The following is a 15,427-nucleotide window of genomic DNA, read 5'->3' as shown; positions in this document are numbered from 1 at the left end:
GAAGACTCAATTGACGAGGAAATACCGCATCTTCTTATACACGATGGCTTCATGCAGCAATCTTCAGCTCATCACACTTACAATACACAGCACTTCCTGCTCTGCCTCGCGACAAACTCAATTAGCCTAACAATCCCTCGAAATAGCATCCCTCGCAGTCTAGCAACACCTAAAAGAGAATAAGCTTAATCAATACAGCCCAGCCTCCCTACTCAGCCTTTCCTTCAGAAGCCTCTTCTTCCTCGAGGCGTCCAAACATTACGGCGCGATGACATTTTGGCGTGCGCCAAGCCAATCGGCGTCCAGGATATTTTGGTGAAAGTGGCATGTGGTCCGGTCTTTGACGGAGCTTCAACTCTGAGCTGAGAGCTATGGCTTGCATTTATTGATGAATGACCTGCGGGAGTGGGGAAAAGGTTCGCCATTTTTGGAACCGCTGTGGAGAAGATTGTTGGCTTGGCCTCAATGCCACGCTCAGCTCTACGCCTTGTTCTATGACAGCTCCAATGGTGTCGAAGAAAACGTCGATATTCCGCTCAGCTGCGGAGAGAAGCTTAAAAATGTCTTGGACTCGACTGTAAGGGTCATGAAATACTGTGAGTTTAGGACGTAAAAAGGACTTTGGTCTTGTTGATTGCAAGAAGTGAAGTTGGCGGTGAACTCTGATCTCTAGATGGCGGAGCTAGGAGGCTGGGAATTTAGTTGAGGGATATCTATTTGAAATAGAAGCCGTCTGTTTTAGCACAGACGTATCAAATTGACAAGTTCATCTTGTGGCGGCCCCTCCAACTAAGAACTACTTGAAAATAATTTTAGTGATAGGGCAGATCATAATGTTTATCAATAATATTCGTCGCTAATGTGCAACTCTTAGATAAAACCTGAAAGTAGTGTTCCATAATTCTGGTATATATAATGATAGGAAAGTGAAACATGTAAATGACAAAAACGGCATTCTATGTGGTGAATTTCTGGGATGGTCATGTTCAAGCTAAGTACATCATAGATCCATTACATTTTCCAGATCTTCAATCTTCAAATTATTAAAGTAAGCACTCAAGTTTTGAGATCAGCTTGGTTCAGCTTTAATATTACAGGATTTCTTTCCATTTACCAAAGAGCATGGAGAAGATAATATATAAACATCATATTTATATAGGGTAGTGATATTGTTTTATCGATAGCATGATAGACTGAGTTCCATGACGCCACTGATAACAGCTTCTTATCTCTTATCCTTTATCGCTTATCACTCTTGGGACCAAGAAATCTGATTCAGCCCAACAAGGCGCAGTTAGCGCACGGAGGCGGATTAATTGCCACCGATAATGCCGATCGGAGCGCTGCGTGACACCAGATGAGGCTAGGAAGACGACAGATCGGTGGGTCTTTACTTGTTTCGATGTTACGCTGACAAGCCAACATTCATGCTCACATTCCGCCAAGAATTATATATAAATGTCCAAGATCCCATGATAATATAGGTATCAGCCAAAGTAATTCATTCAAATTAAAAACAACCTTCTTATATCATAAATCTAAGTTAAAACGAGCAAGTCCTACGACCGTCTCTCAGCAAACGACAACATGCAGCCATCCAACACTGTCTTTGAAGTCGACTTCAAGTGGAAGAAGATGAAGGCTTTAGTGTCAGAGAAAGACCCTCAGACGAACAACACAACACCCAAATACATAGTCGACTATCATGCCTTCAAATGCACCACCCTCGTCTTCCATCCCTACGAAGACCCTACAGCTGTAATCGGCACCGGTACACTTCACCCCGTCACGATCCACGCAGACTACGAGCTCCACGGCCAAAAAGGCACCATCAAGGCACTAAAGCGCTTCATGACATCATACACCCACCTATCATACAACTACTCCAACAGTCCTGACGGAACACCGGCTGCCATGACATGGACCAGTGCCAGCAGCTTCAAGACATGGGACTTTATTTGTCTCGACGAGCAAGAGTCTGCAGTGGCCAAGTTTTCCGCCAACTGCTGGTCTCTGAACAATGTCGGATGTGTCGAGTTCCTAGGGCCCAAGGCCAATGATCCGGCGGCAAGAGAAGAGATCTTGGTAACTGGCATGACATTGTTTTATCAGATGGTCCTCCGTGCCACCAACTTTCTGTCTCTTGGGGGTGCTATCTTTGCAAGGCCTGGGCCACTGGATAAGGAGGCAGCGCCCAAGAGACCAATGGAAAATGCGGACGGCAAGAGTATCAAGGAATTAGAAGCGACTTCAAGGATAGATCATGGGCTTGAGAAATCATAGTGTTTATCCAAAACAAAGTATTCCTTTGTAAAATTTCTATCTTATCCCACATTAGCAGCCGAGAATGGTTATGAACACTATTAGGCTCGAATACCCTCGCCTGTAAACTCTGTACCCATTCAAGAGCCATGTGGGACATGGTTCTGGATATGGCATGCACGTAAATGCTCAGGGCACTTACCTCTGCTGAAATCGTGGTGAGATTAACCAGATACAGAAAAGAATATAGCGTTCAAGTTGAAGCGGCAAAGGGTATCACATAAAATTGACAGGCAGTATGGAACAAAAGTATTTGAACACCTTTATCTAATTTATCATGGTTCGGTCTTATCAACCAGCCGATTACTAGTTGGGATTGTTTATCTTTTACCACATAGCATTCCAGGCTAGACGTCTTGCGGTTACAGTTCTCGGGGTTTCCCTAGCTGTTATGATACTCCTCTGCTGGTAGATGTTCATAGACTGGCGGCTGATTCATGCTTTCTGTGTATCCATCTATATCTAACCTTGGCCGGCTCACCGTAAATACAGACATAGCATTAAGGTTCGAGCTGGTTCTGGCGTTCGTAGTAAGCCATTAAATTGTCAATCCAGCGCCCAAACGTTGGAGGGCACCTGTCTGAGATGGAAAGACAATCTCGACCCGTCGCGTTCCCAGTCCCGTGATTCCCATTCAAGACGTTCTTGGATAAATCTTTCGATATCAAGAGGCTGACCGGGATGGAAATTGGAGCAGATGAGAGGGACGCTGTCAATACTTTCCGAAATAGAGTGATGATCGATCAAGTACTTGAGTGCCTTTGAGAGGTGACCGCCCTGCCAACGGCGATAGGGAGGTGCCCCATTGAATTGGTGAGGACGCATTCGAAACAGCTCTCGACTGGCTTGAATCGAAGCGTCGTGACGAAGCAGGATATTCTGGAAGATGTCAGAAAAAAAGGTTTTGTCAGGTTCTCCATCGAGGCAAAGCGTGTACGAGTTGCTGGGCATTCCGGCGTCTGGCAATAAGATTGCTTCTTCTAGCCATATGGAAATACCTTTAACTGCATACTCAGGAATAATGTCTGCCCCATCGTTGTATTCAGTGCGATGGGGTCCACCAACACAGTAGTATCCAAGATGATCCCAACAGGGGTGGAAAGCGGCAAGGATGCGGCGGCATAGTTTGATGTGGCGTTGTATTCTCAGCCTTGGATTGTATTTGCAGAATTCAATGAGACCCATGGCGTGAGTTGAAGGGGAGCAGACAGCATATGCATCCTCGATGAGTGTGACACCTCGGAGTTGCTGCCTTTGCTCAACGGAAAGCTGACGAAAGAATCTGATTGCTACCGCAACGGCAGAAAAACGATATTTCGCACGGAGCCCATGATTCCAATCCTTGACGCGCCGCCACATAGCCCCATCCCTCAATAACCTTCCAACCCTTGTTAGAACGGCTTTGGATGGGATGTCCCACGGATCCAAGCTTAGACCAAGGAGCTTTTGCGGATCGTGGGAGGCTGTCCAGCCAGGAAATGCTTTGTTGAGGAGGCTAGCCAGTTTGAGGCCTTGACGCTCTCCTAGGAACCGGAGACTGAACGCGATAGCTTCCCTTGCCATAGATGCGTTTTTACCCCATAGCCTTACCCGTTCATCACCCCAGTCTCCAATTATGTCGCTTACATCACGACTTTCCTCCCAGTATTGAAAGGCATAGCCACTGAGGCCACTGGGATCTTTCTTGAAAAAGCCACGGCTGCTATAGACCCTCTCTAGACGGTTCTTAAAATCCGGCATCAAATGTGGAAACTTTTCTTGTAATGCCGATTCCAGTTCGGGAGGCATTTCAGTGCCTTGGAGATGATAAATGAGATCTGCCTTCAGAATGCAAAGAAAGTGCGATAGGAACTGGTGGCGGCCAGCCCAAGCCCTCCACTCAGGTGAGAAGAAGGTGGAGAAGGAGATGTTGTTAAGCGTAAAAGGTAAATGTTTGGTATCGTTTGCAATTGAGCGGCAGGTATACATCAACGAGAAGTCAATCAGTTGACCATCAGCGGTGGTGAGCTTTTCAGATTCGCTACTGAAGACATACCCTCCTTCCACGCGGAAGTAGTCCTGAAAGATCTTGATGCGCACATCGTACGGGAGCGTGACGAGGTTGGGGCGAGCCATGGTGAGCGGAACATACACGAACGTTGAGATCACAAGGAAGTGTCCGCCCCAGAAAAATACTTGGGCTGATTTAGAGGAATGAAGTTCGAGAGAGTGGGGAGAGACAGGTATTTATAAACGAGCGGCGAAGAATTGCTGCCTGGGGCTATATAGAACTCAGTCTGCAGCCAGCTCCACCAAGGAAAAGCATAATTTGAGCACCAAGAGGTCAAGTAAATTCGGGAACATCACTAGCTTTGAGAAATTCTGTCTGTGACTGATTCTAGTTGTGTTTCTCAAGGAGTCCGGCGGCGAAATCAAGGCATCAGAGGTTCGACTTCTTGTTATGCGGAACTGTCACGTATTAATCCTTCTTCTCTGCATCCTCAAAGGCAATCCTCCTCCATGTTTTGGGATAACCTTTCTCGATCCGCCACTTTTCTGACGTGTCCTTCACCGACATGGCGAAGTCCTTTCTCCAGCCCCTCTCAAAATCCCACTCTCCCATCATCTTTGCACCAAGATGCCAAGTGAGAATACTCTCCGCACGAGCGCCCTCCGGGGCATGTAACAGTGCAACAGCGACGTCAATAACCTCTGGACGATCGTCAACGGTGTAGAATACCGTCGCAGAGCAGCGCGAGCAGAAATATCTTTGAACGTCAGGCGAGCTTCGATAGATCGCGAGCGTGCCATAACGAGGGTCTCGGTCGGGATTATCAACTGCACTCTTCAGATCATGTGTATTTCGCGGAAAGTTGGATCCAATGGTCTTCTTGGGGAAGTCAATCTGTTGAGGCATGACAAATGTCCAATTCATTATGTCAACGCCAACTGACAAGCGACATGAGGGGCATGGATCGAGTGTCGCAAGGTGTTTATGGGACTTTGGCTCGATATACGACGGAATCGCATCAGCCTCCATGGTAGAGAAGTCCACGTTGCCGGGACGGAAGACAAGATCAACTCCCTTGCAATGGCAGCGAATAGGTATATCTGTAACTGGAGGAACTTCAGACCTAGCATCTTGATTGGCGGCTGGCCAACCTTCGTCCAATTCTCCACCATCCTTAGGTCTCTCCATCCACCTGCGAGGCTTGTCCCTGTCACCATGCACATTCTGAAGCCACGGAGAAACGCCTCCATCGACCGTATCACCAACGAAGATTTGCCTCGTAAAGTTAATGAGGTTGTCAACATCAACATTATTCAAGACTCCCGTGAAAACGCCAAAGTTCTGGGGCTGATCTTTGTAGTGAGCATCCCAGAACATCGGACATGAACATGAGCCGCAGAACAAAATTTCGCAATTGGAGGTAAATTTGTAGGATTTCAGATCAGAGCTGTGAATCTCATCTGCTGAACCAGGCCAGTCTATGTTGCTGTTGTACATGGCGCCGGTAGCGTTTCGGCATGAGGTGCAGTGGCATATAGACGCAGGTAGAGGGAGTTTTGATCGGGGCACTTTGGTGGTGAAGGTATGCGCTTTGCAGAGGCACTGGGCCGTGAGGGTGATATTTTGATCCTCAGTAGTCATCGTGTTTGTATTTCGAAATACTCCAACTGATGGGATGCTTTGTGAAAAAAGTCAAAATATGCAATTGAAGAGTTCTTTGTGAAGTCGTTAACGGTAGGCAGCATTAGGGACCGTGAACTTTGTACCCCGCCCCCAAGGGCGTGAATGATGACCAGAACCGCTCTTGTCGCACAATGACGTCGTTTGACGGTAGCAGCAAATTTCTTCAAGGCTTACCCGTAGCTCATAACTATGCAGCCCCCAGGGAGCAAGATAACTTCTGATATTAAACTAAGATGCCATAAATACCTAATCCAAGATCTACTAAATCTATACTAAATTATACTAACTTTACCTAAGTCTTTTATTACTGAGGATAGAGGTCCTAAGTTTTCTTGCCTCCGCTTGGCGGCCTGATTGAATCGATTTCCTCCAGGCAAAGCATCGAGCTTTTAAGTAGAGCGTTATGTTTTGGTTCGTGTGTAGTTTGTGACGCTTTATTGGCTTCTCCTGCACAGCCCCTGCACAGCCTCACGATGCTTTACTGCGAGGATTCCTCGCCCGACTTCTGTGGCTGACGTGATGCCGCCCCCAAGATAATGATAGCCTTTTAAACATCGCCTTGATGGAAGGTTATTTTAATATATAAATCTCAGTCACCCGCACCTGAACTCAGTAGAAAATCTGATTCACTAACATGTCACCACCAAAATGTCTGAAAAGACCAAATCCGCGTTCTTCGACTACACCGAAGCCTCATCCGCTGCACCGCCACCATTTAGCCAAGCCGTGTCTAACGCTGGGCCATCAACTTTCCAGAGTCGCTTCGCATCTATCACGAGACATGGACTTGATCGCATCAGGCTTGTCAACTTCTCCGAGGCCGAAATAGCGGCTGTCCACGAAATTGTAAGGACATATTGGGACCGCGGCATTGACAAGGTCTATCCGCAAGAGGCGTCGCGGGAGTTCAAGTTAGGAGGCTATGCATGGGGATATGACCCGAATGGTAACGAGCAAGCGATGATGTTGACGCTTCGGATACTGGAGGGTATGCATAGTTTGGGGTGGGTGATTTATTCGCCTATTGAGGTGACGAAGAGAGTCTCGACGAAAGGTGAGTAGACAAGGCATGTTTGCAAGCTGGGCGAGATATACTGACGTGTTAGATGCACTTATCTTTCGCAAAGTGAATCACATCCCCCCTCCCTGCGAATGGATAAACGTGTCTTTCCACGGCGGAGACAAACTGAAAATTCTCAACTTCCCGCCTTCAGATCTTGTCAACGACATCATGGCGACTTTCATGATTGACATACAACGACATGAGGTTACACCAGACCGCGCTAAGATCAAGTTTAAAGGATACCCGTGGAGACCACTGGAATCCGATGGAGCTGAGACTCAGCTGAAGCTGCTGGCGTTGCTTGAAATCTTTGAGCGCCACGGTTTCACGTTATACGCGAGGACGAGCGCGAGATTCGCTGATGAGACGAGCGAGTCGAATGTCTTGGTGTTCCAGAGACGAAGGGACTGGGCGGCGGGGAAGTCTCTATACGATCAACTCTGACTCATGCATGAACTGGCGATTGTTCGTATTTACTGCTGTTCGAGACTTGATCTCACGAGATGATTCATCATGACCTGTAATAATTCTTCATCATTTCCTTTGTAGAACGATAGATTGCCATTTCCTCATTCAACATTACGTCGTAGTCGATATATATCAAGTCTGTAGGAAAACTACACAAAGTCCTTGTTCCTCTTCACAGCCAAGAATGTCAAACTCCACAACTGCCGAACATTACTCTCCGTTCCAGAGCTCAGTCCCGGAGGGGGCGGCAAAGTGCCTAAAGGCGCGAACTTGTAACCATTCTTCGAACTGTAACTCCAGCTCCAGACCTCTGACTGCAACCTCTCGCCATTATCCTCGATGATATCCCATAAACGATTATATGCGCTCTTTAGAGCTGTGTGCACCCCAGTATTGCTGCAAAACGCAGGAACATTATCGTCATCCTTGGATTGTGATGATGAACATCTTGCAAGCTGACGCTCAAGACCTTTAGCCATGAGGGCGAGTTGCCAGCTCCAGACTACAGTGCCGTGATACGCGGCGTTGGTGAAGTTGGCAGTGAATATCTCGTTGCCTGCTAGTGCTGGATTTGCAACCACAATGCCGAGGGGAGTACTGAGACCGGCTGGGAATGGGCGGAGGATGGCGTTGGCTGTTGCGTTCAAGAAGGTCGTGAGCTGGGAATCGTTGGTTGAGTTGAGAAGAAACAGACGGAATGCCGTGTCAGTGTGCGTGATGCGTATCTTCTCCTCATCCTTGGTAGTGTTGATGGCCAGAGCGTAGTCAACGACTTTCCCAGAAGTTGAGTAGTTAGAAACTGAATCTGCATGAGTCGAGCCGTCGTAGAAGGTGTTCTCCTTGACGTAGTCCTTCAAGTTTGAAGTAGCCGTATCAACAGTGAGATTGTACTGGAACAAGTGCAGGGTATGGTCCTCCCAGATCTTAGCCCTCTTCGCCGCGACGGAACTCCAATCCTTGGTCACAGAATTATTGGGATACACCCCTTCAACCTTGGCCAAGTTGGAAATGGCGTACAGTGCCGCTGGGACGAGAGCGCAGTTTACGTCGAAGGGTATGCGTCCATTGGCAAGACCATAAGTTGAGTCTCTCCATTGGCCTACCAGCTCACCCTTCTTGAGCTGGATCAAGTTCTTCACCGACTGTTCTTTCTCAAACGCTGCTGTGATGTTTATAATCTTCTGTGCGTTGATGTAGCTCAAATTGCCCCATGTCAGATTCCGATTCTCGACATCAACTTCGCCAGCCTTTGTGCTAAGCAATGGTTTAACTCGCTTTGGTGTAGCGCTGAAATAGCGATCCATGAGGACTGGCAAGAAGTAGTCTGTATCAATCATGGGATAGGTGAACCCTGGTGCCGTCGAATCAATGCCGTTCTGTAAGTTCAGAAGTGTTGCGTAGTCCCCGATGGTCTCCTCGTGGCAAACCGACCCGTCGGTGCGATTGATCCGTTCCAAGACCGCGCCGATGACTGCTTCCAGAGCCGAGCTATTCCCCGCACTGAGGACGGGTTCGAGCAGAAGCGCGGCGATCATGGTGTCGCGGCCAAAGTACGTTAAGAAACGCCAGCCACCTGCGAGCAGCTTGTCGGTATACGAGAAGAAGGACAACGACCTGACCTCAGACTGCTCTTTTTCAGCAAGAGCCTGCGACTGGTTGTTGAGGACCTGTTGGGGAGATAATTGCTTCAGTTGAGGATAATTGAAAGATGCCGAAAATTTGTAGAAACCTGCACCAAAACTAACGGTGTCGTTGTAGATCGACAGGCTGCTATCCTTATTTTGCCATGGCTCCAGCAACAGGCTCGTCGTCGTCACATTATCCAACCATAGCCTTGAGATGAGCACACCACCACTTTTCACTCTCGTGACGTTTGTGGCATTCTGTATCACCGGATTGATGATACTCGGCCCCTCAGTGAAGTCTCGGATGTTGCGGATACTACCGAGGATAGCAACTGTGAGGTTCGCCGACGAGTTGAACGACAGAACGCCCTCGACTCCAACATAGGGATAGTCGGATCCTTTTTCTTCACGATTGATCACACCGAGTGGCGATCCGAGAGTCGAATTGATCAGCTCAATAGCTAGAGTTCCATTCTTCTCATCTTGGGGTTGGAAGAAGGTGCATATACCGCTGTTCCCCGCAGGCCACGCAACAATGAGCCGTGGACCGATGATTGACAGATTACTATCCGGAAGAGGGCTTGTTACAACGACTTGGGCGTCGGTGTTGCAGTCAGAGTAGAAGTAGTTCTCATAAGGTGGATCGCTGAGCTGTTGTGTGATAACAGGGCATGAATCGCCAAACGCGAACGTGGCATACAAGACAGCCAAAAGCACTGCAATGAAGGATGTCATTTTTCCGGGTAAGCAGAATAAGACTTCAATTAGAGACTCAAAAGCCCAAAGGTCAGGCTGGATGGCCATGTCATGCTTATAAATTACTCAAGATCGACATACAGACTGCGGGGTTGGCTTGGGATTTGAAGCTAGCAAAACAAGAAATGGAAGCCGTTGGCACCATTTCGAGTTACTGGGCCTTTAAAGTTTGGGGAAGTTGTAAACGATGACGACAACACAGGGCAACTTATACGCGGACCCAAAACTCGAATGGCGATGCACTTGCTGTCAGGTTGCCCGAGACGACTGAGATACACGTTCCTGTCCTTCATGCTACACCGGAGTCTTTAAAAGGTGACAATCGATATGAATTCTTCGGTGCTATTGCTTATTATCAGCTTTGTCAAACCATATCAAGTCGCCAACAAGTGACTCTAGATCCATTCCCATCTTTACCACGCTGCCATCCTCTATCATAAACTCGGTCCTCAGGATTTCATCGCCTGCCTCAAATGCATCTCGCACATGCGCATCATACACCGTTTGGCCCCGTTTGTGTTCAAGTCTAGCCGTGAATCCCATTGAGCGATCTGTCGCATCGATGAAAAGCCCGTTGTCTCTGATCTCTACCTTCATGTTGCGATAACCGGGGTTCCAATAGTCGCCAGCATATTCTTGAAGACTCACATTCCTTTGCAAGGTAGCACTCGATCCAACTATAGTTGAAATGTCGTCCTTTTGGTCCTTTCCCTTGCCACCGTTGGTCTTGACCATTCCACATGGGTGGCTCTGCGACTCTGACTTCGGCTTCCCGCGCACTTCTGGCGGCTTCGTGTGCACATCTCTGTTAGATATCGCGCTCAATGGCTGCCACCTCATATTAGACTTGATGACTATCTCGATGAACTCACGAAACAGTTGTGCAGCTACTGAATTGGTCCCCGAAGAATTGCCCATCACAACTGCTCCAAACTTAAGATCCGGTAGAAACACAAAGCGACTACCAAAGCCTGTGATATCGCCGCTATGCCCAAGAACTATGTGTTCGTCTTGCCAGTATAGATCCATGCCCGCTGTATAGAAGAGGCGGTCAATGCCGGCCTTCCTTTGGCGATGGTTGGCACCTCTTTCAGACCGCGGTCGAGCCAATCCTTGGTATACATCATCACTTATTGGCCCGTCGCGATCCATCAGCGCTTTGAGAAACTTGATGAAGTCGCTGGCGCTCGAGATTACCGACCCTGCGCCTTGGCCCTCTGGACAGCTCACTGCCTCGAACTCGCGATATGACGTGGTCTTCCTCTCCCAAACATGCCCTTTTGCGAGACGATGGCCGTGACCTCTAGCTTTGGCGCCTTCGGGTTGCAGACTGCTCGACGTCATGGCAAGACGATCAAAAATGCGCTCTTGTAGGAATTCGTTGAACCTTTGTCCGCTCTTGACTTCTATAAGATGTGTCAGGACGGTATACATCATGTTGCAGTAGATGTAGCGTGTTCGAGGTGGCGCAGCGACAGCGAGATTTCGCAGATTTCGCGTAATTGATCGCGAATCATCAGGCACAGCAGCGCGTATCCCCATGTATGAATCATCATGGCTACACCGCTGTTAGCCAAGTCTATCGGACGCAAGTGATGCTTACCCAGGCATGCCAGTGTGGTGCCCCAAGAGATCATCTACAGTGACGGTATTGGTGTGCAGTTCATCCGACATGACAAAGTCGTCGGGTAGCAGTTCAGATATGATTGAGTCATATTGGACTTCTGGAAAGCTAGAATCTTCAACTAAAAGAGCGATTGCTGCTGCAGTAAGAGATTTGGAGGAAGATGCAATGTCAAACAGCGTGTCTGGAGTGCATGGTTCTTTTGCCCCGATAGAGGCAAAGCCATAGCCTGCGGACTTGACCTGGTCACCCTGGATGATTGCGATAGAGAGGCCAGGAACACGGTTCTTTTGCATCAAAGTCTCGACATGATGACTGAACTTTGGCGAGTTGAAGAGGTCCATGTTTTATTGCTTTGTGAGGAAAAGATATAGCATTCCGCGTTGCTTGAAATCATGGTCGGAAGAGTAGCTGAGGCGTAAGCATTGATGCCTCGGCTGGTTTATTAGCCTTGCTGACTGTGCCAGGAGCCCAATGTAACTAGTGGAAATAAAACTAAACATGAAAACCAAAGTAAAGTAAACGAGAAGCAAACTACGATCTCGCGTATTCAAAAAGATTTTTGACCCCATCCTCCTCCAGGTCCTGTCCAAATTCCCACGGATGCAGGAAGAATTTGCTAATCCCTTCTACGTGGGCCTGTGCGTCCTTCTGCCCGTGCTCATTAGGACCCGCCATCACCTCACGAAGCTTCTCCGCTCCAACTTCAACGATTTCATTGCCGAGAGCGCCAGCACAGATAGCGGCTCCAACCCGTAAAGTTAAGGGTACGCCTAGTAGGAGAACTTGTGTCCCGATTGCGGCAGCGGCTGCTCCGACCCCCTCCTTGTATCCCTGAATTAGGCTTTCCTTGGCAAGTTCGGTGAAGTACTGATCCAGGGTGTACGTTCCCATTTCCCTCATGCGTTCTAGGGACATGCCCGACAGCCGAGTTTGTGCTTTCTGTTCCATTATCGGGTTGTCTGCCTTCTGGTTGTTTAACTATTCATGCTCATTTGTGATTTTGGCGTTGTCCTGAGAGCCGGAGATGAATCTCGAAGAGGTTTGAAGAACTTTTGATGGCCAGGATCGTTGATAGGGCTGAATACCTGGTGTCATTTTCGTTATTTTGTTCATTCTCAGCACGTTCTTGAATACTGGCATAACTGCCATTTGCATTGCTTTTAACAGGCTCGTTCCGCTGGGATCAGCGTATTTCACCAGATCGTTACCGCAGTAGCAGTACAAGTTTTGTCCGTCCTTGGTTCCAATAGGATCTGGCGACATCCAACGCCCAAGCCACGGAGCATAGTACCGCGCATTGCAGTAGTAGAGCCCAGTCTCCTTGTCCCTCTCGTAGCCAGCAAATTTGTACCTATCCGTCTTTCTTCAAACTTTACGCGGGCTTCTGAAGAATATGGAGGCAGCATATGATCTGTGTATAAGGCTTCGGAAATACTCCGCAATATCTGGAGGCTACCACTGGTAAATCTGGCGAAAGCCAATTCTATATTATCGCTTGAACAGCCGATGCCAACGATGCGATACTTGCGAGTGACAGGAGGCATTGGCTTCACAAAGATCCCATTGCTCTTGTCGAGGACAGGCAGGCAACTTTCGTTCTCTATGTACGGCTAACTCCATCCGTTTCCTGCTTGGTTGAGATAGACATGTAAGCGCCACTGGCAGGCATGTAAATAAGGTCGTTCGTGTCCGAGCCCTTGATATTCACCAATCCTATTCTCTCATCAATGGATATATCGTTTTCCAGCGCTGGGATACCGTACATGCAAACAGGCTCGCTGAACCACCCGTGTGATAAATTCTGCTAGTACGTGACATATCCTGAAGATGTACAATGTCTGGCCAACCGTCACCTGTCATGTCAGCAAAGGTGATCTGTACTCTGGGGTCATCACACATCAGCTGCGGAACATCCGTCCTATTTTCAGATCGTCTCAGTGAATCAAACCCGGCTGTGCCGATATTCCTTTGCCACATAATCTCTCTGTTCACGACATCGACCGCCACGAGGTCCGCGAGACCATCGCCTGTAAGATCAAGTTGTTTAAGGAATGTAGCCGTTGTATCTCGGTTTGTAATCGAAAAGAATGTCGTGTAACCAACCAAATCCTCATTGTGCTGGTGGTAAAGGCCTTCCAACCCGTTCGCATTGTCTAAACAGACAAGCTCAAGATTTCCGTCCTGATTCAAGTCCTCAAATCTGCTGACTTACCCAAGGTTCAATTATAAGTACTCTATAATAATTTAAGCCCTTAGCTACAAGTCTTAACTATAAACAATATATCTAGCCTATAACTTGAATATTATATTAAAATACTTAATTAATTATTATAATATAAAGCTAATGTAAGGAAAACCTAAGTTTTAAATTTTTAATTAAACTCAAAGGTATATAAAATAATAACTCTTATACTAATAAAGGTATTTTTTATTAATAATACCTAAATTTAATAAATCCTTATGATAACATATATAGATTTAAAATTAAATTACATATTATAATATAATATATAACTTCTTTTATATGTTAACTAGCTATAATAAGCTTTAATAATATAAAGGTTAACTAATGGTTTTATAAAAATATATATATTAATACTATTAGGGCTAAGAAGAAGGTTAGACCAGTTATAAAAAGGTTTAGGATAATTACAAGCTTATAGCAGCATTGAGTTTATGAGTTAGTTATAAGGTTAATGGATTCACTTTTCCTCTAACAAAATAGCAAGGTTCGGTTCGGTCGGGTCTGTATTATCATATATGATCCAAATTGTGGGGACGATGAATTCTCTGTGACATTGTAGTTCTTACGGAAATTCCAAGGGCCGCCTGAACGCTGCTCAAGGAGACCATGGGCTGCATCTCTAAACATATCCACCCACTGCCACTCGTTCCCAGCAGGGGTAGGTAAGTTTGGTAAGTGATCGGTATTTATGTGTCTAACTTTGGCGTTAGATATATCGATGGGATTGTTATACTGGAACTTGTATCACGGTAGCGCTTGGCTTTTCATCATCTGTGTTTCGTGATTTAGCCAATTGTCCCTGTTCTGCCAGTGCAGATAGGAACGAGGCCACGGGTAACTCTTCATACTACATCGTAACAAACAGAGATGGCGGGAGGAGATCCTAATGAACAGGCTCTCTCTTGAACTCTGCAATTAACTTCCATGGTTGCATATTTGACCTTGGAACCGGCACAGAGATGTGGGCGACTAATAGTTAGCTATTGATTGTAATTAGACAGAGAATAAGACCTAGTAGCAGATGACAATACTAGTGCCACTGTGATTGGAATTAACCTCAGTCCTATGTCTATAGCCTAAATGGATACCACCATATTGCAATTTTAATAATATAGTTAGATGCTATAAAATAGAATTTCCTCTTTCTACTTATTTACCAGATAGAATTCACTTCTGTAACATCACTATAGCTGTTAAAGATAAGGTAAAGGTTCTTGAGTAGATTGAGAGGTATGGGCAACCAGTGTAATTTGCACTTATTTTATTGAACTCTTGTGCTAATCCAAAGACATCTGCTTATATACTTTTTATTGTATTGTAGAAAATTAAATCTTAGAGGTTATGGTAAGCTTTAAGACATGCTGTGATGTCTATATATCCAAATCAATAGTGTCATCGAGCCCCATACATGCACTAAAGTAGAGCTTTTCTAATACTAGCTAAGGCATTTAGTGACTTTGGTATCAGGCCTAATGCACTTAGATACCTACAAACCAGGCCAGAGCCAGCTGGGCTCAAGAATCTTATTTCCAAGGAATTTATTATCCCTCTGGGCTAATGATTAACGAGTCCTGAAGACAAAGAGATGGGGTTTATTCTTAAATGGGTTCTGCAGCTTGTAGTAAAGCCTGTGACAAGCCGTGTTCTT

The 15,427-nt window shown here is 46.6% G+C and overlaps 7 protein-coding genes across 7 annotated transcripts; 2 read left to right on the top strand and 5 right to left on the bottom strand.

Annotated features, from left to right (window-relative positions):
- The first annotated feature begins 1,416 nt into the window (after positions 1-1,416).
- Positions 1,417-2,386, top strand: FOIG_10131 (uncharacterized protein). The gene has a single exon (XM_031210428.1). It carries the CDS (start codon positions 1,588-1,590, stop codon positions 2,281-2,283), a length of 696 nt encoding a protein of 231 aa, XP_031059906.1. The 5' UTR covers positions 1,417-1,587; the 3' UTR covers positions 2,284-2,386.
- Positions 2,387-2,529: 143 nt separating this feature from the next.
- Positions 2,530-4,502, bottom strand: FOIG_10130 (uncharacterized protein). The gene has a single exon (XM_031210427.1). It carries the CDS (start codon positions 4,435-4,437, stop codon positions 2,869-2,871), a length of 1,569 nt encoding a protein of 522 aa, XP_031059905.1. The 5' UTR covers positions 4,438-4,502; the 3' UTR covers positions 2,530-2,868.
- Positions 4,503-4,638: 136 nt separating this feature from the next.
- Positions 4,639-6,038, bottom strand: FOIG_10129 (uncharacterized protein). The gene has a single exon (XM_031210426.1). It carries the CDS (start codon positions 5,951-5,953, stop codon positions 4,781-4,783), a length of 1,173 nt encoding a protein of 390 aa, XP_031059904.1. The 5' UTR covers positions 5,954-6,038; the 3' UTR covers positions 4,639-4,780.
- Positions 6,039-6,523: 485 nt separating this feature from the next.
- Positions 6,524-7,756, top strand: FOIG_10128 (uncharacterized protein). Its single transcript, XM_031210425.1, has 2 exons — positions 6,524-7,049; positions 7,102-7,756. Exons 1-2 carry the CDS (start codon positions 6,644-6,646, stop codon positions 7,500-7,502), a joined length of 807 nt encoding a protein of 268 aa, XP_031059903.1. The 5' UTR covers positions 6,524-6,643; the 3' UTR covers positions 7,503-7,756.
- Positions 7,676-9,886, bottom strand: FOIG_10127 (uncharacterized protein; the record flags this gene model as incomplete). Its single annotated transcript, XM_031210424.1, has 1 exon — positions 7,676-9,886. One exon carries the CDS (start codon positions 9,884-9,886, stop codon positions 7,676-7,678), a length of 2,211 nt encoding a protein of 736 aa, XP_031059902.1.
- Positions 9,887-10,221: 335 nt separating this feature from the next.
- FOIG_10126 (uncharacterized protein) lies at positions 10,222-11,875 on the bottom strand (the record flags this gene model as incomplete). The annotated part of the gene is made up of 2 exons (XM_031210423.1): positions 10,222-11,465; positions 11,511-11,875. 2 exons carry the CDS (start codon positions 11,873-11,875, stop codon positions 10,250-10,252), a joined length of 1,581 nt encoding a protein of 526 aa, XP_031059901.1. The 3' UTR covers positions 10,222-10,249.
- Positions 11,876-12,065: 190 nt separating this feature from the next.
- Positions 12,066-12,482, bottom strand: FOIG_10125 (uncharacterized protein; the record flags this gene model as incomplete). The annotated part of the gene is made up of 1 exon (XM_031210422.1): positions 12,066-12,482. The coding sequence occupies one exon, from the start codon at positions 12,480-12,482 to the stop codon at positions 12,066-12,068; it is 417 nt and encodes a 138-aa protein (XP_031059900.1).
- Between the last annotated feature and the right edge of the window lie 2,945 nt (positions 12,483-15,427).

The sequence above is a fragment of the Fusarium odoratissimum genome (assembly GCF_000260195.1).
Source record: "Fusarium odoratissimum NRRL 54006 unplaced genomic scaffold supercont1.17, whole genome shotgun sequence".
Taxonomy (NCBI): Eukaryota; Fungi; Ascomycota; class Sordariomycetes; order Hypocreales; family Nectriaceae; genus Fusarium; species Fusarium odoratissimum.
Note: the sequence above shows the minus strand (reverse complement) of the source record. Positions and strands in the feature narration are given on the sequence as shown.

Excerpts from the sequence above, each read along its gene's own strand:
- FOIG_10131 (XM_031210428.1), top strand. The coding sequence starts at position 1,588 with ATGCAGCCATCCAACACTGTCTTTGAAGTCGACTTCAAGTGGAAGAAG.
- FOIG_10130 (XM_031210427.1), bottom strand. The coding sequence starts at position 4,437 with ATGGCTCGCCCCAACCTCGTCACGCTCCCGTACGATGTGCGCATCAAG.
- FOIG_10128 (XM_031210425.1), top strand. The coding sequence starts at position 6,644 with ATGTCTGAAAAGACCAAATCCGCGTTCTTCGACTACACCGAAGCCTCA. Across the intron at positions 7,050-7,101 it reads GAAGAGAGTCTCGACGAAAG|ATGCACTTATCTTTCGCAAA; the intron begins GTGAGTAGACAA and ends CTGACGTGTTAG.
- FOIG_10129 (XM_031210426.1), bottom strand. The coding sequence starts at position 5,953 with ATGACTACTGAGGATCAAAATATCACCCTCACGGCCCAGTGCCTCTGC.